Source organism: Bombyx mandarina, chromosome 28 (genome assembly GCF_030267445.1).
Source record: "Bombyx mandarina strain Sakado chromosome 28, ASM3026744v2".
Lineage (NCBI taxonomy): Eukaryota > Metazoa > Arthropoda > Insecta > Lepidoptera > Bombycidae > Bombyx > Bombyx mandarina.
The window spans coordinates 5,051,477-5,072,569 of NC_143233.1; the positions used below are offsets into that span (position 1 = coordinate 5,051,477).

Here is a 21,093-nt window from a genome sequence, read left to right on the forward strand (position 1 = left end):
CAAACCAAATTTGTTCTAAAATAATTATTTGTAAACTATTCCACGCGGGCAAAAGCTAGTAATACATAATTACATATAACAAGAAACGGCTACTGACAATAATAAGCAGTCCGTGCGACCCTCAAGACTTAGAGTATCCGAAACGTCGGAAACAGTAAGTGAAAATAAATAATAAACACGAGATCAAACCATAAAAGTAGTTTTGTAAAATTGAAAAAGATATATAAATGAGTTACATACATTCTCAGTACCGCTGCCGGATGCGTGAGAGAAAGGGAAGGCAGACAGACTGGCGCCGTAACGCGTTACGTAACGAAGCGTCTTACTGTCCCATAAGAAGTTATCGTTTCAAAAATATATGTATTTAATTACAGGTTCGAAGGTGTGGCCACACTGATGCAAGGCCGCAGCAAGATGCAAACCCTACTGGTGATCGTGCTCTCCGACGTGCTGTTCTTCCTGCACGACAACAACAATAAATACACGTTCTTCACGCCCGACAATAAAGTACGTATTGGCCTGTTTCGTTTTCACATACATATTACATTTGGCATCGGTGTCGTTCTCGTGAACGCCTCAGTTACACGTCTATATGTACTAGTGGTAGAAATTCGACTATAAATAATGGAAATTAGTAGTATACTTCTATAATCACAGATTCCGCCAAGACTACACTTTAGACAAATATTAATAAAGATAAACAATATTTAATCTATTCTCAATTTGACCACAGACTATAAGCAATAAGAAAAGTTTTACAATAAACAAAGAGTATGCATGCGTGTGTGTCAAATACACGGTGGTGTGTGTAATGATTTTTTTATTGATTTAATGTATTTTTTATCCATAATTTGAAAAAAATATAAACATTCTGCACTCCTCCTCGATATCGTCTATAAGTGTGAAAAATTTCATACTCCTCCGTCTACGCAATTTTCATAAAAATAGGTACAAAGTTTTTGCTTCACGTATTCAATAAACAAAAAAACATTACACACATTACCATTTATTTGACACACATACACTCATATATTCTTTTTTGCTTATTGTCAAACTTTTGTTGTTCTTTAAAGTCTATGGTCAGATTGAGAATAAGTTTATATTATTTGTCTATAGTGTGGTTTTGGCGATTTATAGAAGTATAATAGTGTTTGACAAAAGAATCATACTAATGTTCGAACTTACAATTTCAATGACGACCGTCTGGTGTAGTGGTAAATGACATGGTCACTGCACAAGGGGGTCGCGGGTTCGAATCCCGCCAAGGGAAGATATTTGTATGGTAAATATAAATGTCTTTTCCAGGGTTATAGATGTATCTTAAATACATGTATGTATATAATAAAAATCTTACATTATTTCCGTTATCTGGTACCTGTAACACAAATTCTTTACGAACTTATCACAGGACCAGTTAACGTGGCGCGATTGTTAGTAAATATTTATTATTTATTTATTTATTATAATTATAATTAATTATAGTTGAATTTCGGCTATTGGGGGACTACTAGTATTATTAAATGATTTGTGATTTATTTTTCAGACCGGAGTCGTGTCTCTCGTGAAGTTGCTGGTCCGCGAGAAGGCGGGTGCTGAGGGCAGGGGCTTGTATCTGATCTGCAGCGGCCCCAACGAACCTGAAATGTTCGAGCTGCGAGTTCACAGGCCTAAGGATATACAGACTTGGATACAGGCCATAAGGTAAATTATACCCTCTTATTAATACTGCTACGCGCTGGGGTTCGGGATAAATAAAATTCCACCAAAGTACAACTAAAAACTCAACACTTAGAGCACTTAAAACACTTCGCTACGCTTTTAATATTCTCAATTTGCTTGTTCCGATTACTGACTGATGGCGTGCCATCTCTACAACGCTTTTATAGCCGATACCTCATCCCTAGAATTATCGAGAATATTCCACACATCTCTAGTAGTAGTTTCCGCCATCTGACAATAGATAACGTTGTACTTCTCGATCATTCTAGGTGCTACTAGGTCCTTCGATATTCGTTCGACTATTCGGCGATAGATGGCGTTACTCTTACCGGCGTAACAATACGAATAAAGTGTAAATTTGCTTGGGGACTGTTTACTAAAAAATCTGTCAAACAAATATAGAGTCCGTGGTTAATTAGACCATATGGCCTATCTGTCTAAATTCGTAATTTTTTTTAGAGCTAAAACACTTTATTTCGCTTAGGCACACCATAACAATAACAATGTGTAGAGAAGGTAAATGAGAAAAAAATCACTTATAACTTAAGTACAATAGGCAGACTTTTTTTTTTATTGCGTACCTGGTGTTAAGTGGTTACCGGAGCCCATAGACATCTACAACGTAAATGCCGCCACCCACCTAGAGATATTTAGTTTAGACTCATTCGCGAAGCAATTGCTCTTGAGTTGTTAGGTCTCCTTCGGAGGCGCTCGGGCAGTTGTTAGCAAATCCTACCCCTCCTGGCTGAGCCTTTGCTCGCCCACCTGTCCTGGTGAAACGGGAAAGGCCTTCGGGCCACCAGTAATCTCTCAATCATAAAAAAAAAGATATTTAGTTCTAAGGTCTCAGTTACAACGGCTGCCCCGCCCTTCAAACCGAAACGCATTACTGCTTCACGGTAGAAATAGCCATGGTAGCTACCCGTGCGGACTCACAAGAGTTCCTACCACCACTAATCATGCAAATTTTTGTTTTACGTGTTTAATTTTTATTATACGATGTTATTCCTTCACCGTGGAAGTCAATCGTGAACATTACCGAAGTGCGTATTTCATTAGAAAAATTGGTACCCGCCTGCGGAATTCGAATACCGGTGCAACGTTACATACGAATGCACCGGACGTCTTATTCTTTAGGCCACGACGACTTCAATTTAATGTATGTACGTAATGTACAGTAGGCGCGCGAGTTCATGTCCATCCTGAGGAATGCGGTAGTGCTGTGACCTAGTTAATTATGGTAATGTCGATAATAACTACCGATTTAGTCAACAGCTGTCAATTTGGTTTAATGTAACTTAAGGTAATTTTGCAATTTATGAAATAAAATAAATGTGATAAGTAATTACTTGTTTATTTCTAATAGAGAAACATATTTTTTAAATTCCAATTCAATCACTATGAAATGAAAAGACAACCGACAGATCAGAGTCGAAATCACTATGTATCTTTTTTCAATAGGTTTTTTTCTGTCTGAATTTGTTGGAAGCGAAGTAGTCATGGTTAAATAACACAATAGCGTTGCGTAAATTTTCGATATCGATAAGCGCGCGTCACAACCGTCAAGGACAACACTCGACTTCAGACAAATGCGGGGAGGCGGGCGAAGGCGGGGCGAGCTGCCCCCGCGCGTAGCCTCTGGCTCGATGGACATGAACTCGCGCGCATACAGTATGTATGACTATATTCCAGAGCCGCAGTCCAGAACTGCCCCGAGGAGGTGGAAGAGACCGAGGCAGGGTTGTTGGCCACCTCCGCGGAGGAGAGACAACGCCAGCTGGAAGCCAGACACGAGAATATAAGACTGATCACAGGCAAGCTAAATTAGATCTTAATATGAAAGAGATTGAGTGCTGTTTATTTTGTTAAATAAAATTGGCCTGCCGATAATGTTGAAGTCGTTAAAGGCGATTAAGATGTTAACTGTAACATCAACAGAATATTATAATTATAAATTTTAAAGTATTTGTGGCTTTATATTTTAATTATACCAGCACACCACCCGTTTGCTTGTGATGGTACGCTCGATTGGGTACCACCGTCTTGCCTATTTCTGCCACGAAGCAGTAATGTAGGGTGGGGCATTCGTCGTACAATACACTGGAGGCTTCGACCCCATCTCTCAGGGAAGGTTAGAGGAGGTCTTCGGAATCCGGTCTGTCCATACCGACACTAAATATAAAATAACAATTATTTGATTAAACGGTTATTCGTGTGAATATTTAATTTTTAATAGTAATTGAAATGATTTGGATGTTTGATTGTATGTTTCGACTATACTTTAATACAGTAATATTCTTAAATAATAATAAAAAAAAATTTTTTTTTTCTTGCTAATGTGGGTAGGTGAATCACTATTACAAATTTTGTGTTGAATTCTAATGAAATGTGTTATGGAACCAAACGTTAGGTTAAAGTGTATCTGGGGAATTAATGACCTTATTAAATTCATCGATACAATTTAGATATAAATATGGGAAATGTTAAGTAGCATAATTAGCTAAAGATAACCTATTACTGATATCACAAAATTTACTGTCTATGGCACCGCATGTGATTCCTTGTCTATGGTTATAAAACGTTTTGTATTATTGAACAGATGAGACGCCGTGGTGGCACATGGAAGGTGATTTTTCGAAAAATATTTTCATGTTCATTCGTTTTATTTCCTTTTGTTTCAACATTTAAAAAAAAATTCTAAAAATTCGCATGCGTATAAAATTGGAAGTTGTCAAGCGCATTTAATTTAAAAAAAAAAACAAACTAACATCCCGTCCCTTGATTATTTAATACATAATATATATTATTTTTGTAATAGTAGAAGTTGGTTTATTGGTGTTTTTAGAGATATAGTCGATGTTGTACGTTGAGTTATTCGTATCGCTGTTAAGACGGAAAATTGGCAAATAAATAAATGTATTCAAAAATTCATTGAAACCTTTTTGTTTGCTCTATGTCTTAAGTCCGTTGTGATTCATCTAAATATTGTGTTTGTGTGAGTGAACGTACTTAATATTAGAATGATGCAGTGGATATAAAATGTATGCATCTCATCTATATCATTATAAGCATAATAATAGATACAGGACTTTTTGGCGGGAACGCGAGGAGTGAAATTGTGTGATTTGTTTTATTTTGTATATTTAGTGTTTCTTCCGGTTTAAATGTGTAATAACGGTGGTTTATTGACTGTTTAATATCTTTGAAAGTGCACAAATATGGGAAAATGAAACAAAGTCGCTGGACGTAACTTCTCGATATCCTCCAAAAAGTCCACTGAAAAAATCTCAGTAAATGACCACCATTTTACTGAGATTATATTTCATCCCATATCTTCTCATGTCATTTCATTTAATTTCATCCCAGTTGTTTAATGTCTTAAATTAATCATCGTCATTTCATTTCACTCCATATTGAATTTTTTGATAAAAATAAGAATATAAATTAAAACGAGACATGACTTAAAGGTCTTAGTTACCAGGTCATAAAATTCACTAAAAAAATAAATAATAGATACATGTAAAAGAAAGTAATAATTGTATCGACATGTTCTTGTACGTTTCCATAGACAATACGGTATGTTCACTCGCACAAGCGAACCTCATAAATGTGCACACGATTATTGACGTAATTCAAAATTTGCCTTGAACAGAAGCGTTAAGGACAAAAGACAAGGAGCTGGCGACACTCCTTGAAGAGAAACTGGCGCTGCACATGAAGATGGTGGGCCACACCGGAACCTCTACGCTGGACGTGCCTCACACGGGTGAGTCATATATCGTCTTTTCGCATTAAAAGTGTACAATTTTCAAAAATATTCGAAATTGAGTTAATATTCGGAACCATTTCGACGCCTCCACTCTAAACTCAAAATTTTGAAATTTTCGTTTTTCACGCAAATCGCTTCACTGTTTTAAAAGTATTACAAATTATTATTGATGAGGTTCGAAGCAAGAGGAAATCAGCTAGTTACACAAAAAAACCATAAATATATCTGCAATAAGAAAGATTTTATCAACTTTTTTCGTTTAAACGCTCCTCCTGTAAACCTACGAATTTGGAGTTAGCGTAGTGTTCATTGGAGGCATCGATATTTTTCGTAGTAAAGAACGTAGCTTAGTTTTAGTTTTTTTTTTTAGTTTACCTATGTTTTGACTACTATTAACAAAATTAATACATAATTTTATCTTACTTTAAAATACAGATAGTGTAGCTGGTAAAAACTAAAAAATAAATGTTTCAAAGATGATTAATATTAAAAAAAATATCACATGTTACACCTTTAAAACACTCTCCTGTAAAATTAGTAAGTTTTGAGATTATACAGTTTTAATGCGAGAAGATGATATACTGTTACGCGCTGGGTTTCGGGATAAATAAATGTTTCACCAAAGTACAAATTAAAACTGTACAGAACACTTTAAAGCTCTCAATTCACTTCTGACTGCGTGCCATCTCTGCAACGCTTTTATAGTCGACAATCCTAAATTTATCGAATACATTCTGGGCAAGTCGAGTAGCTTCGATGTGTGTTTCTTCTATCTGACAATAGATGGCGTTGTGCTTCTCGATTTCACCTTCCTCGAGTACCTTCGATATTTGTTCGGCTATTCGGCGATAGATGGCGTTACTCTTATCGGCGTAACAATACTTTATGTAGGCGTTGCAAATACTATAGAGAGGTTCTTGTCTCTACTTTTGTTGGAAGTGCTGCGATCGCACGCAGGGTAGGAGCAGTTAAGTTTATGACGATAGCTACAAAGATATTTGACAGTCACCATAGTTTCAAGACAATTTTGAAGAGATCGATGGGTGAAAAGTTATTTGGTTTGAGCGACATTTCTGCAGCATTACAGTCAGTTTAAAGTCAAAAATTTGAAAAAAATATATTTACAAAAAAGCTTCTTCGGATATTTGAACGGAATAAATTTAATTGAAATTCAATTAAAAACATCGAACTGTTGATGTTATAATATCAAATAAAACGCACCTCTAATTACAAAGATGAATGTCGCGTATTAAGCGAAATGTCGCCTTTCACCACTCGATATACAAGTTCCGAATTGCGATATATAACAATATCACCCGCTCGGTGGAACATCTCCCCCTTGTCCTACACCCTTAAAAGTTTGTCTACCCTCTTCCTAATTCGTCTAGCACATCAACTAGCGTGAGCAGGAGTGGTGCCGACCTCTCCACTAATTACTATGTTGATAGCCTTGAGAGGCTATTTCAGCTTCGCCCTAACGTGTGGGTGAGCTCACGGGGCTCAAACCAGGAGTGTTGCTAACACTGGCCCCTAGCAAAAGCAGTGCTTCGTATTATAACATTCTCTCAATGTGGTTAAAAAGGTGAAGTTTTTTTTTTTTTGTTCAGGACTAAACACGTCATCGCCGGGGGGCTTGGTGTTTCCAGACTACGTGAGGCTGGTGGCGCCATCTATAGATTCGCATACAATATGGCAGGAAGTTTGTCGCGTTGTCAAGGTCAGTCCTGTCTTATAGACTAGTGGTAAGGCATGCCCGCTCGGGTGTAGGGCCCTGAAACAGCGATACTTTAAGACAAATATGTTTTTTTGTATGGCAACTAGCGACACCTTGTAGCGGATGCCCCTAAACTTATAAGTTGTTAAAGTTAAGGCATTTAATTATTGTATAACTAAACACAGAAAATAAAAATCATACAAGTCTTTATTTGTTATAGACAAATTGATTAAATTTTATCAATTTGTGGTTTCTGAAAATTTACAAAATCCTTCATTAAAAATAAAATATAGCATGTTACTGCCATCTACAGGAGCAATGAGAAACTAACCGAAGCGAAGCGATCTAGTGGCCGACACATGTAAACATTTTTGTTGAGTTGCATAACTATAAGTAATTTATGTTTATTATCTGTGCTCGGGTGGGTGCTACCGTCCTGAATTTCTGGTGCGAGGGAATAGAGTGTTTGTATGAATGATAGGAAAGCCACCAAACAATATAACTGAGATGTCAACGGCACATCTCAACCGATGTCTTCATATATACTTAGTCTGGCCATAAATACTGTTACAATTAAAAATAAACCAAATATTACACTTGAATTTGGAATCTGTCATTTTTATATGATTGCTCATTGAGTTTTCTCATTTTGGCGCCAATACATTGTACAATATTTTGCGATATTAAAATGGAGTGGGGTGATAAAGAGAACCGAATCGCTGTGATTGCATTACACAAAGTAGGTATGGAGCCAAATGCAGTTTTTAAAACTCCATACGCTTGGTATTAGTAAAATGTTTGTGTACCGGGCTATTAATAGGTGCAATGAGACCTCCTCTGTTTGTGACAGAAAAAGACCTGGCCGTCCACGTAGTGTTCGTACGAGAAAGGTGGTCAAAGCAGTAAGGGAAAGAATTCGAAGAAATCCTGTCCGAAAGCAAAAGATTTTATCTCGGGAGATAGCACCTAGAACCATGTCGCGTATTTTAAAAGATGACTTAGGACTTGCAGCCTATAAGAGACGTACTGGTGATTTCTTAACTGATAATTTAAAAGAGAATAGGGTGGTAAAATCTAAACAACTACTGAAGCGTTACGCAAAGGGAAGAATAATTTCATAGTAAATGTCATAGAAAAATTTTGTTTACGGATGAGAAATTTTTTACAATTGAGCAACATTTTAACAAAAAAAAATGACCGTATTTATGCTCAAAGCTCTAAGCAAGCTTCCCAATTAGTCGACAGAGTGCAACGTGGGCACTATCCGACTTCAGTGATGGTTTGGTGGGGTATTAGCTATGAAGGAGTGACTGAGCAATACTTTTGTGAAAAAGGTATCAAAACATCGGCACAAGTGTATCAAGATACCATTCTTGAGAAGGTAGTGAAGCCCTTTAACAACACCATGTTCAATAATCAAGAATGGTCCTTCCAGCAAGACTCGGCGCCAGGTCATAAAGCTCGGTCTACGCAGTCTTGGTTGGAAACGAAAGTTTCGGACTTCATCAGAGCTGAAGACTGGCCGTCGTCTAGTCCCGATCTTAATCCGCTGGATTATGATTTATGGTCAGTTTTAGAGAGTACAGCTTGCTCTGAACGCCATGATAATTTGGAGTCCCTAAAACAATCCGTACGATTGGTAGTAAAAAAAATTTCCCATGGAAAGAGTGCGTGCTTCTATTGATAACTGGCCTCAACGTTTAAAGGACTGTATTGCAGCCAATGAAGACCACTCAAATAAGCTTTTTATACTTTAAATTGTTTTATATTTATGTATTAAACTAACACACTGTAAAAGTAATAAATGTTATTTGCAATAGAATTTTATTTTATTTTTAATTGTAACATTATTTATGGCAAGATTAGGTAAATATATATATATATATATATCTTCATCCCCCTTTTGACGAGCATACGCCCCACCTTATGGTGAGTGGTTACCGTCGCTCATGGACTTCAGCAATGCCAGGGGCAGAGGCAAGGCGTTGCCTAGCCTCGCGTCGTTTTCCCCATTATTGAGAGTCGTGACTCCATCCATCTGCTGCGTCCATCTTTAGCTTCTTTGGGAAGGGCATTGTGGAAGTTGATGTCCAGAGAAGGTCGTATATATATAATAGATTACAATATGTATAGTGATGTATACAGGAGGCGCTGGAGAGTGCGGGGTGCGCGTGGGGCGGCGCCCTGGGCCGCAGCACCAGCTCGGCGGGCGAGCGGCACTCCGCCGCCTACACCAGCCCCGCGCTGCCGCGCCGCGCCGACACCTTCGCGGGGTTCGACGCCACCAAGCACAGGGGTCTCGCGCACTGCTCTCGATAAACATTACTAACCTATACGCCAACACGACCGATCGATGTCTCTGCATTGTATCATCTATTTCCATTTGCTCGTGTGCTAATTAACTTGAAGCAAAGCAAATTAACTTAAAATCTGTTTTCATCTTGATGCTCTTGAATTACAAAATATAAGAACGATAATTAAGCTTTGAATATGAACATTAACTTACTATGTAATAAATTAATAGTACTCTATAAAATTTACTTATCAAATATAACATTTTCAGTTTAATTCATATCAAATATTTTAAACATTTTTATTATTATTATTATTTTTATTGATGAAATTGTTCACGGCCCACCTGGTGTTAAGTGATTACCGGAGCCCATAGACATCTACAACGTAAATGCGCCACCCGCCTAAGTAAGCAAGTTCTAAGGTCTCAGTATAGTTACAACGGCTGCCCCACCTTACAAATCGGAATGCATTACTGCTTCACAGTAAAAATAGGCAGGGTGGTGGTTCCTATCCGCGCGGACTCACAAAAGGTCCTACCACTAGTAACTACGTAAATTACAAATTTTGCGGGTTTAATTTTTATTACACGATATTGTTATTCCTTCACTGTAAAAGACAATCGTGAACATTTGTTCAGTGCGTATTTCATTGGAAAAATTGGTACCCGCCTGCGGGGTTGGAACGCCGGTGCATCGCTAGATACGAATGCACCGGACGTCTTCATCCTTTAAGCTACGATGACTAAATAATTGGTACTAATTTAAGTTATACTTGTAACGTAGGCGTATCCCTGCGCATGTCGACGGACACGCCCACTGAGGGGGGCGAGGGGGGCGGCGAGGCGGCGCAGGTCACTGACCCCGACGCCGTGCTGCGTCTGCACCACGCCATCTACACGCTCACCTGCATCGTGTGGCACCACCTCACCACCATACACAGGTATGGGGTTGCTTTACCCTTGGCTACTTGCATTTGTTATATTGGAATTATAGGAAATATTCCTATACTACTAATATTAAATTAATAATAAAAGGCAAATATTACTGGTGGTAGGACCTCTTGTGAGTCCGCGCGGGTAGATACCACCGCCCTGCCTATTTCTGCCGTGAAGCAGTAATGCGTTTCGGTTTGAAGGGTGGGGTAGCCGTTGTAACTATACTGAGATCTTAGAACTTATATCTCAAGGTGGGTGGCGCATTTACGCTGTAGATATCCATGAGCTCCAGTAAACACTTAACACCAGGTGGGCTGTGAGCTCGTCCACCCACCTAAGCAATTAAAAAAATTTTTTTTTAAAAGAACGTATGGATGTATGTTTGTTACTGTTTCACGCAAAAATGACTGAATTGATTTTGATGAAACTTTACAATAATATAGCTTACACATTAGAACAAAACATAGGCTATAATTTATAAAAATATACCTAGTCAGGTCATAAATTCTGTCACATGTTTAATGTAAAATAATTGAAACAAGTTTATTCATTATGTAACCATTCATATACCAAAATGAACTTAGCAAAACATAGATTCTTATGACACTAAAGTTTATTCAAAATGACCTCCGTGATTTTGAATACAGGCTTCAATCTGCGCGGCCAGTCGTCTATCGCAGCACGAACGAGGTCCATGTCAATATCGGCGGCTGCCTTAATCAAGGATGTCTTGAGTGACTCCAAATTGGGATGAGACTTTGAGCACGCCTTTTCCTCCAAGTGTTGCCATATCTTGTAATCTAACGGATTCAAATCTGGACTGGAGGAGGGCCAGTCTTCGTGCCGGATGAAGTCGATTTCACGCGCCGCCAGCCAGTCTTGTGTGCTCTTCGCTCTATGAGCTGGCGCCGAATCTTGTTGGAATACCCAGTGCCTGTTATTGAACATGGTATGAGAAACAGGTTCCACAAGATTCGTCAAGACTGTATTTTGATACACAACTGCATTCGTTTTTACACCTTTCTCACAAAAATGTACCTCTGTTAAGCCCCAATAAGAAACTCCCAACCATACCATGAGCGAGGATGGAAAATGACCTCGTTGGACACGCGGAATACGGTTGCTCGCTTCTTCACTACTGTGTGCGTACACCTTATCATTTTGTTTGTTGTAGCTCTCTTCTACGGTAAAAATTTTTTCATCCGAAAAAAGAATTTCCCGATATTTTTTTCCCGCGTACCGCTTCAACAAAGCGCGGCATCTCTTCAGTCTCAGGTCCATTAGACGAGCATTCAAACGATGTCCTGTTTTTCTTCGATATGCCCGAAGCCCTAAGTCTTCATTTAACACCTTTTTCACCGTGGTTCTGCTTAACCCCATCTGAAGGGCCAACAGTTTCTGCTTACGTTTGGGATTTCTTTGAATTCGCGCCTTCACAGCTTTTATCACTGCTGGAGTCCTAACAGACCGAGGGCGACCACTTCTTGACCTGTCATCTACACTAGAGTCTTCATTGTATCGTTTGATGGTACGATAAAGGAATCTTTTGGTTATATTCAAAATTTTCAGTATGTTAAAAATTTGAATTGGCGCGTAACCGCAACGATGCAACACAATAACTGCAACACGGTCTTCTTTAAGCGTCCACTCCATATTTAAAAATGAGTAAAATTCTAAAAGTATACATTTTTATTTTCATGAACAATTCGAAATTCGAATTCAATAAACTTTTTTGTGGCCAGCATTCTAAAAGAAAAGTTTTTACTGTGTGACAATACTTATGACCTGATTAGTTATTTTGAATTACCCAAAATATAATGATAAGTGTCAAGTAAGTAGGAAAAATTTTTGCCATTTCAAAATCAATAATAAATTACAATTCCCTAAGCGAAGATTGCTGGGCTCGCTAGTTCTAGATAAATGCAAGTGGTTTTACTTTCTGTAATGGCAAAAATTGTTGTGATAAATATTATTAATTTGTAATTTCTCACATCAAGTTTTGTGATTGCGTTACTTAACATAAGATCTGTTAACACTGTTTAGTTTGGAGGCGCAAGTGGCGGCGTGGCGCACGTCCGCGTGGGGCGGCGCCGGCGCGCGGCACGACGCGCAGCTGGAGGAGCTCCGCCACGCGCAGGCGCGCCTCACCGCCGACCGCGCCGCCTGGGAGGCCACGCGCGCCGCCGACCACGCCGCCATCGCGCTCGGTAACGCACGCATCCCTACACAAGCACGCACGTGCACGCACGCACGCACGCACGCACACGCATACATACACACGCGCACGCAGCACGCAGAAATGTAGGTACATTCTACGTAGTTTCCTATTTAGTTACACTGAAATAGGGTTTGCACATCAATGAAAATAATTTTTTTTTTTGGGTATGTTATACAGCGTTACTACGGGTCTTAAATATTGTGAATGGACTCGTTAGAAGGCCCAATGTAATCTCCTTTCTCCTTTGCGGGTAGTTTGTAACACCCTGTATGTACGTACGGTTTGTCCACACAGCCCTCTGTTGTGATAATGATAACAACACCAATATTGAGTAATTGCTTATTGATATGCTTACACTAAACTGGTGGCTGTTTATATGATAAAAATGACATTATGCGAGTACGCGACGCCTTGCTGATGGCGGTACACGAACTGAACGGAAAATGAATGACTTACACCCGTATCTTTAGTCGTTTACACGAGCTTAACTCGACTCGACTCAACCTCCAACGCGCGTTTTGGTATGATTAGTCGTAAAAATAAACTCCACTCAAACGTCCTTGGAAAAATTTCCTAACCGGAGTGAAGTAAGCGAACTGTCAAGTCAAGGTACGTCGCGACGTACCTCGAACGTTCCTCAAGGCTGGTTTTCTATCAATGTCCAAATAGTATGTGGACCGCAAATGGAAATATATGATATTGTTGTGCAATGGCCTGGATCTGTGCATGATTCCCGCATATTTTGATAATTTAAGTTTGATAATATTTATTAATAAAGTCAATATTTCGAGGTTAGACATTTGAAACTCTTTATTTTATTTACCTACATAAGAGACATATTTTGCTTACTACCTGATAAATAAAGTCAATGCGATTATAAGTTTTATTTATATAATTATAAACTGGTGGTTGTGGAAAAGCACTTCAACAACACGATGCAACCAAAATCACACAAAAGCGGCGAATAAAAATACAAAGCCGGATCCAAAATCTAAAATAATAATAGGTTAGAAAATAAGTAATATACTTTCAGATTTACCGCACGCACACATATTTACGAATAACTCAGCAACCAAAACATCAAACAAGTTCATCTAGTGTCAAACAGACAGCGGCAGCCTGACTTTGACATTAAACAATGACCATAGACTACAGAACTCTATGGGTTTGATGCTAGCTTGATCAAATTTTCATCATTATTACCTCACTCGAGGACAGTTGAGGAATATTGTAATGGTCGACTAAAAATACCAAACTCGAGTAAGTTTGGAGGGAATTCTCGAGCATCATCGGATGAGTTAAGAGTGGAGGACTATTTTACGAAACGTCTAAAGATACGGGCATTAGATGTAAAATGCATCGGTATGTTATTACATAGTACATCATATTTGATGTGTGTGCTGGCCCGTACACTGTATATCACCTACATTTAGATATCATTAAGCCATTGTAACAATGGCATGAATAGATTTCAGTATTACAAAAATCCCGTTTAGTTAGAAACCGTAGTTAAAGATTCTTCTTATAACTGCAGAGAGACAACAGCTGCAAGCAGCGAGACAAGAACTGGCGGAACAACAGAAGGACGTCGAGCAACAGCGGGAGCGGCTGTACCGGCGCCTGGAGAGGCTGCAGCAGCACGGTAACTCCGCCTGGGGGAGGGTTGGGGGGGGTAGATCTCGAACCATCAAAGAATATTTCATCGAAGACATAACTCCGCCGGGAGGAGGGAGGAGGGGAGATCTCGAATCATCAAAGAATATTTCATCGAAGACATAACTCCGCCGGGAGGAGGGAGGAGGGGAGATCTCGAATCATCAAAGAATATTTCATCGAAGACATAACTCCGCCGGGAGGAGGGAGGAGGGGAGATCTCGAATCATCAAAGAACATCGAAGACGTAAAGACAAATTGTTCAGTAGAAGACCGGTCATGTGGCTGTCACTGGCAGCCAAAATCATGAAGGTCGTAGATTAGGTGGATCACAAGATCTCATGTTGATGATGAAAATAAATTAAGTTTACTTTTTTGAAGGGAACTTTAATCATGGAGTCGACCACCTGTCGTGGTTCTCGTCGAACCCGACGCTTGTAAAGGGCTCGGCGAGTAAATTAACCCTCAGACACAGCCCACTGAGTTTCTTGCCGGATCTTCTCAGTGGGTCGCGTTTCAGATCCGGTCACCTACTAGCTCGGTGACGCTGACATGGTCAGTCCAGACCATCAGCTTAGGTAGGAAAAAAAAGGAGTCTATTTATATTTTTGGTATCATATAAAAATCCTATCTGATCTTATATCTTTAAACGAGCAATTCTTGTATATAAATATATATATATATATATATATATATATATAATTTGAATCTCGGAAACGGCTCCAACGATTTTCATACAATTTAGTCTACAGGGGATTTCGGGAGCGATAAATCGATCTAGCTACGGTTTATTTTCAGAAAATGTTGTTTTATTCGTGTTTGCAATAATCATAAACTTTTTTTATATTAATAGAAAATAACAAATAATATAATATAATATGAATATGTAATTCGTATTTAAATATAATATCTAAAAAACACAATTTATCAAAAAAAAAAAGAAATCGAGCAAAGCTCAATCATCCTCTAGTACAAATAATATTATCAACTCGAACTGGACTCTAGAACACGGAAGCTAATGTTCTATACTAAATAGAAAGTGCTTTTAGAAATCCTCTGTGCAAGTGCCTTACCAATACCAATACGAAAGCACTCCTTAAACTCTTTACAAAGAATTCGAACACTTCAATCTTCAGAACTTTAATGTCTAATTTAAAGTATTTTGTTATCTATGATATTATTAACTGAGGTGAATGGTTTCAGGTGGATCTCAAGAGGAGATAGCCAGTGTGGGCACTCTGTCACCAGACTCCAGCGTCAGCGACACCACCAGGAGGAAAGAACCTAAGTGGAGAAGTGCGTGTGACAACAACTGTATTCCTTCCTAACTTAATTATTATCCCGCCTATTTCTGCCGCGAAGCAGTAATGCGTTTCGGTTTGAAGGGTGGGTCAGTCGTTGTAACTATACTGAGACCTTACAACTCATGTCTCAAGGTGGGTGGCGGTATTTACGTTGTAGATGTCTATGGGCTTTGATGAACACTTAACACCAGGTGGTCTGTGAGCTCGTCCATCCTTCTAACAATTAAAAAAAAAGAGGATTTAAAGTAAAATGTTTATCGTATTCTGTGGAGTGTCAGTGCTGTGTGTGTGCAGACAGCCGCGGCTCTACCGGCGCGGAGCCCCCGGCGCCCGCGCTGCCGCCCCCGCTGCTGCTGTCGGCGCAGAACGAGACCCGCGCCACGGTGCACGCCTCCGCCATCTCCGTGAGTACTCGACCCTCGGGCGGACCTGCATAAGGGTCATATTAGCTTGAATCTTTTCGGATCGATTGTAATTTAGAGACGGACTAGTAGTAGTAGCCGTTTTATTTTTCCAAGGAAAGGCAAAGGTATCATACCATACAGCCTAATTTTGTATATATATATATATATATATATTGTATGAAATGAAATGAAATGAGATGATATGATATGATATATTTTTATAAAAAAATGATAATATGGCGTGAAATGAAATGAAAATGATTAATTTGAGACATTAGTCAACTGGGATGAAATTAAATGAAATGATATGAGATGATATGGGATGAAATATAATCTCAGTAAAATGGTGGTCATTTACTGAGATTTTTTTCAGTGGGCTTTTTGGAGGTTCCCGAGAAGTTACGTCCAACGGCTTTGTTTCATTTTCCCATATTTGTGCACTTTCACTGATACTTAACAGTTAATAAACCACCGTTATTACACATTAAAACCTGAAGAAACACTAAATAGAGAAAAGAAAACAAATCACACAGCTTCACTCCTCGCTTTCCCGCCAAAAAGTCCGAAGAAAACTTAAAAACAATCACATGTGTGAAGCAGCTCCAATGTGAGAAATCGAACTAGTGATTTAATGTTGATATAATAATGCACGAGGAACTATACTCTATTCCATTTACGAAGTCCCTTTTGACACTTCTCAAAACGTAACTTTTCACATAATTTGAAATAATAATCATTTTTTGTTGATGGTCGTAAATCATCATTTAAAAATACACAATCAATCTAAATCATCATACAGTTAAAAACCCACCGAGTTTCTCGCCGGATCTCCCTCAGTGGGTCGCGTTTCCGATCCGGTGGTAGATTGTGCGAAGCACGGCTCTTGCTACGGTCAGTGTTCCCAGGTTGAGCCCCGAGAGCTCACCTACCAGTCCGCGCGTTAGAAAAACAATATTTAGAGAAGATAACTTATATTGTCAATCACATTAAATTAATTAATATTGTAATCGCTTGTTACCCATTCGTTGCGTCAAACCGTCGTCCCTCGTGCGGCAGTCCGTAGGTTTTACTAGTTTGCTCACGAGTGCTCACGGCATACGATTTTGCCAGTATTTGTATAGTTTTTTTTATACCTAAGCTGACGGTCTTGAGAGGCCATTTCAGCGTAGCCTTAACTAGTAGGTGAGCTCACGGGGCTCAAACCTGACGGCGTTGCTAACACTGACCCTAGCAAGAGCCGTGCTTCGCAGAATCTACCACCGGATCGGAAACGCGACCCACTGAGAAGATCCGGCGAGTGACTCAGTGGGCTGTGTCTGTGGGTTACGAGTCGAGGGTTCGACGGAAACAATGACCGATTTTATACATACAGTGCTATGTTAATTACAACATAGTTGTTTTGTCGCGAAATTAATCCATTTCAGTCCCACCGGGAAACGGTGAGACCGCTAAGTAGTTCATACATTTTCATTGTTACCGTTGTCAAATGTAATTCGACTTGCTTTAATAAATACACTTATGTTGTTGTTTTTTTATTCGCGTAGACGTGTGAATTAAAAAAAATAGATATTGAGATTTTAAATGGGATGATTAAATTTTGAATTACCCGCAAATCCGAAACAGCATCTTATTCGCAAATAATACATATAAAATTGAATGCGTTCGCAGCAAATGGTAAAACAACAGTTACCATTGAAACTGGCCAACGAGAAAAGCAAACAGCCGCCTCCGGGCTACCACAGACTCCACGAGTCCCCCAGTGACGTAAGTAATCTTACTTTTTTTTTAATTACTTATATGGGTGGACGAGCTCACGGTCCGACAGATTTTAAAAGATCCCCGGAGCCCGCAGACATCAATAATGTAAAGACCGCCACCCACCTTGAGACATGCGTTCTGAGTCTCTGTTTTTCAGTACAATGTCTGCCCCGCTCACGGCAGAAATGAGCAGGATGGTGGTACCTACCCGCGCGGACTCACATGACGTCCTATCAATAGTTAAAGATACTCTGAATCTTTATTAATGAAACTACACCATCCGATTCGTTAGTAGATTCATTCGCAGCTGCTCTTCAGTTGTTAGATCTCATTTGCGCTCGGGCAGCTGTTAGCAAATCCCACCCCTCCTGGCTGTGTCCTTGCTCGCCCTCCTCTCCTGCTGAAACCGGAAAGGTCTTCGGCCCACCAGTAATCATTCAATCATATAAAAAAAGGATAACCCATCTCGCGTATAATACTCTTGTTGCGGTTTATCAGAATACTTCACCTGCGGGGACCCGGGGGGGTTGGGGGCGACCCACCATCACTGTAAAACATAATTATTTAATAGATTTAATAAACGTGCATTACCTATCCTACATATCTGTGTATTTCAAGTTGTTTTCAGACTACGCTATAATATAATAGCATATTATTATATTGTATAGCTCATAGCACAACGATATCGCACACCATACATTGTTATGGACACGTTCACATTGTACTGTACTATATATTATTGGGTTTTTTTTTTTATTGCTTGGATGGGTGAACGAGCTCACAGCCCATCTGGTGTTAAGTGGTTACTGGAGCCCATAGACATCCACAACGTAAATGCGCCACCCACCTTGAGATACAAGTTCTAAGGCTTCAAGTATAGTTACAACGGCTGCCCCACCCTTCAAACCGAAACGCATTACTGCTTCACGGCAGAAATAGGCAGGGTGGTGGTACCTACCCGCGCGGACTCACAAGAGGTCCTACCACGAGTAATTACGCAAATTATAATTTTGCGGGTTTCATTTTTATTACACGGTAAGTATAGACTCCTATACTATATGGCACTATAGTATAGCGTAGTCTGAAAGCAGCTTAAGGGACACAAAGGTTAATTGAAAAAACAAAGTTTGCTAATACATAATTTTGTAAAAAATTTGAGAGACTAATTTTTCTCGGGTTTCACGAGTCATATAATTGGAGACATGAGTGAATGAAGGCGTTAAGTACAATTGTTTAGATTTTTGAGTTTTTATATGAAATGAAGGTGCTATGTGCCTATAAATCATATTAGACCTTAAATCTACAGGTTTAAAGGCTATTTTTAGAAATTGCACGTGATGAAGGATCTATGTACGAAGAAAAAGTACAAGTAGCTGTAGGCAGCGGCTTGGCTCTGCCCTGGCATTGCTGTGGTCCATGGGCGACGGTAACCACTCACTATCAGGTGGGCCGTATGCTCGTCTGCCTGCAAAAAAAGAAGTAACAAAAGTTTTTTGCCCGTTTGCTCAAAATTAACAAATTGTATCATATCCCCTTCCTCCACTCATGTTTTCAATTAAAACTAGTTTAAACTAGTCCTTTACTACCATTGTAGGCAGACCAGCACACGGCACACTTGATGGTAACTTGGTACAGTCACTTATGAACGTCAGTAATTCCAGGAGCATAGCCAAGCAGTCTACCTTTAAAAACAATTAATTATTAAATAGAATCTCTCGTCTTTTTTTATCGTGTCATAATATAATGTAATGACAATCAGTTTTATTTATGTGTGTCAATCGTGAAATCCGAGAAAAATTGTCATTAAGGATCCTCCCGATCCATTGACGGGGCTTTTAGGTACCTCAAGCACCGGTCACTGTCCTCGCCGAAACCCGTCGCTTGCGACGAAAGGGCTCGGCGAGTAAATTAACTCACAGACACAGCCCACTTAGTTTCTCGCCGGATCTTCTGAGTGGGTCGCGTTTCCGATCCGGTGGTAGATTATACGCAGCACTGCTCTTGCTAGGGCCAGTGTTAGCAACACTCCGGTTTGAGCCCCGAGAGCTCACCTACACGCTAGGTTGAAATTAAAGTAGTCTCTCAAGGCTATCAGCATAGATAGGAGAGAAAAAAAGAGGAAAATTTTAGTGGAAATCGCCCTAATTAAGTTTAGTATATACAATGTTTTCTTTTTTTTATATTAATTATATTGTTGAAACAGATAAAATGGTTGCTTTTCAGGATATCGAGTATCCAAACGTATTTTAAAGGCTCGATATGTTTATTTTTATTGATGCTCTGTAAGTAACTTATGTATCCGACGTATGAGTAGTTTGTGCTCATTATTATTATTACAAACAACACGCTTTTTATTCATACGATATATTGTTTGTTACACTTTCCGACGGGCGATATTTTAAATCATAATTATTATTTTCATAGAGATTAAAATTTTCACTAAACATTTTTCATGGTCAGTTTATAAATCATAAATTGAATTTAGTTTTAATATGCGACTTCGGATACGTAATAGAAACTTCGACAGAAATTAATGCATTTTTTTAAAAATAGGTTTTAAAATTTGAATGTAATGTTTTAACGATTATTTACAATGATATAAAAAATCGCCACGCCCATTAATCTGAAACGCAAGTGAATTGTATCAAGCACCCACGGACGTCGCTTCGCTCACTATTTTTATTAAACTTCATTCGCTGTAAATCAATTAACTGTATCAAGTTTAAAAATTGAAGCCCATAGCGGTGTTGGGCAATAAAAAATGAGGTCTATGATTCTAATTGTTGTTCTGTATTCGGAAAGTATTAATAATGTCTCGAAGATTATTAAATTTCAAATTCAATTTTATAAATATAAAATTAATTTTTGTAAATATCAAATTCAATTTTGTAAACATCAGATTTCAATTTCTATTTAATTTTCAGGGTAACATTTTTATTTATTTATTATTCTTTTAAAATGAAAAAAACAAAAAACAAGAAATAAAGCAGAAAACGCAAATAATACATGTATTGAAGACATTTAATTGGCATTTGCATTTGATTTTTATAAAATTAAATTTGATGTTGGTAAAATTGAATTTGAAGTTACAAACCTATATCTCCTCTTAAGAATAAAAGTTAAAAAAAAACATTTAAAAATATAAAATAAATCTTTAAATATATAATTTAAACATTTAACTTAAATATTCATAATATATTCATATTCATTTATTCATATATTCATAAAATATTCATAAAATTCATAAATTAATTTAACTTAAATATGGTAGGCAGCGGCTTGGCTCTGCCCCTGGCATTGCTGACGTCCATGAGCGACGGTGACC

The 21,093-nt window shown here is 38.6% G+C and overlaps 1 protein-coding gene across 8 annotated transcripts in view; it reads left to right on the forward strand.

Moving 5' to 3' along the window:
• cyst (rho guanine nucleotide exchange factor 18 cysts) overlaps positions 1 to 21,093 on the forward strand; it is a 71,825-nt gene that overhangs the window by 42,044 nt on the left and 8,688 nt on the right. For 4 of the 8 annotated variants that reach the window (XM_089739180.1, XM_089739182.1, XM_089739185.1 and 1 more), the window contains 13 exons: positions 375 to 507; positions 1,544 to 1,701; positions 3,412 to 3,533; positions 4,319 to 4,345; positions 5,372 to 5,485; positions 7,096 to 7,205; positions 9,348 to 9,498; positions 10,280 to 10,436; positions 12,475 to 12,638; positions 14,184 to 14,291; positions 15,506 to 15,598; positions 15,901 to 16,010; positions 17,679 to 17,774. In XM_089739180.1, coding sequence (XP_089595306.1) covers positions 375 to 507; positions 1,544 to 1,701; positions 3,412 to 3,533; positions 4,319 to 4,345; positions 5,372 to 5,485; positions 7,096 to 7,205; positions 9,348 to 9,498; positions 10,280 to 10,436; positions 12,475 to 12,638; positions 14,184 to 14,291; positions 15,506 to 15,598; positions 15,901 to 16,010; positions 17,679 to 17,774 — 1,543 coding nt within the window. Of the gene's footprint in view, positions 1 to 374; positions 508 to 1,543; positions 1,702 to 3,411; positions 3,534 to 4,318; positions 4,346 to 5,371; positions 5,486 to 7,095; positions 7,206 to 9,347; positions 9,499 to 10,279; positions 10,437 to 12,474; positions 12,639 to 14,183; positions 14,292 to 15,505; positions 15,599 to 15,900; positions 16,011 to 17,678; positions 17,775 to 19,991; positions 20,502 to 21,093 lie in introns of those variants that run through there. The other 4 variants (XM_089739181.1, XM_089739183.1, XR_016325569.1 and 1 more) reach the window with 3 other exon arrangements.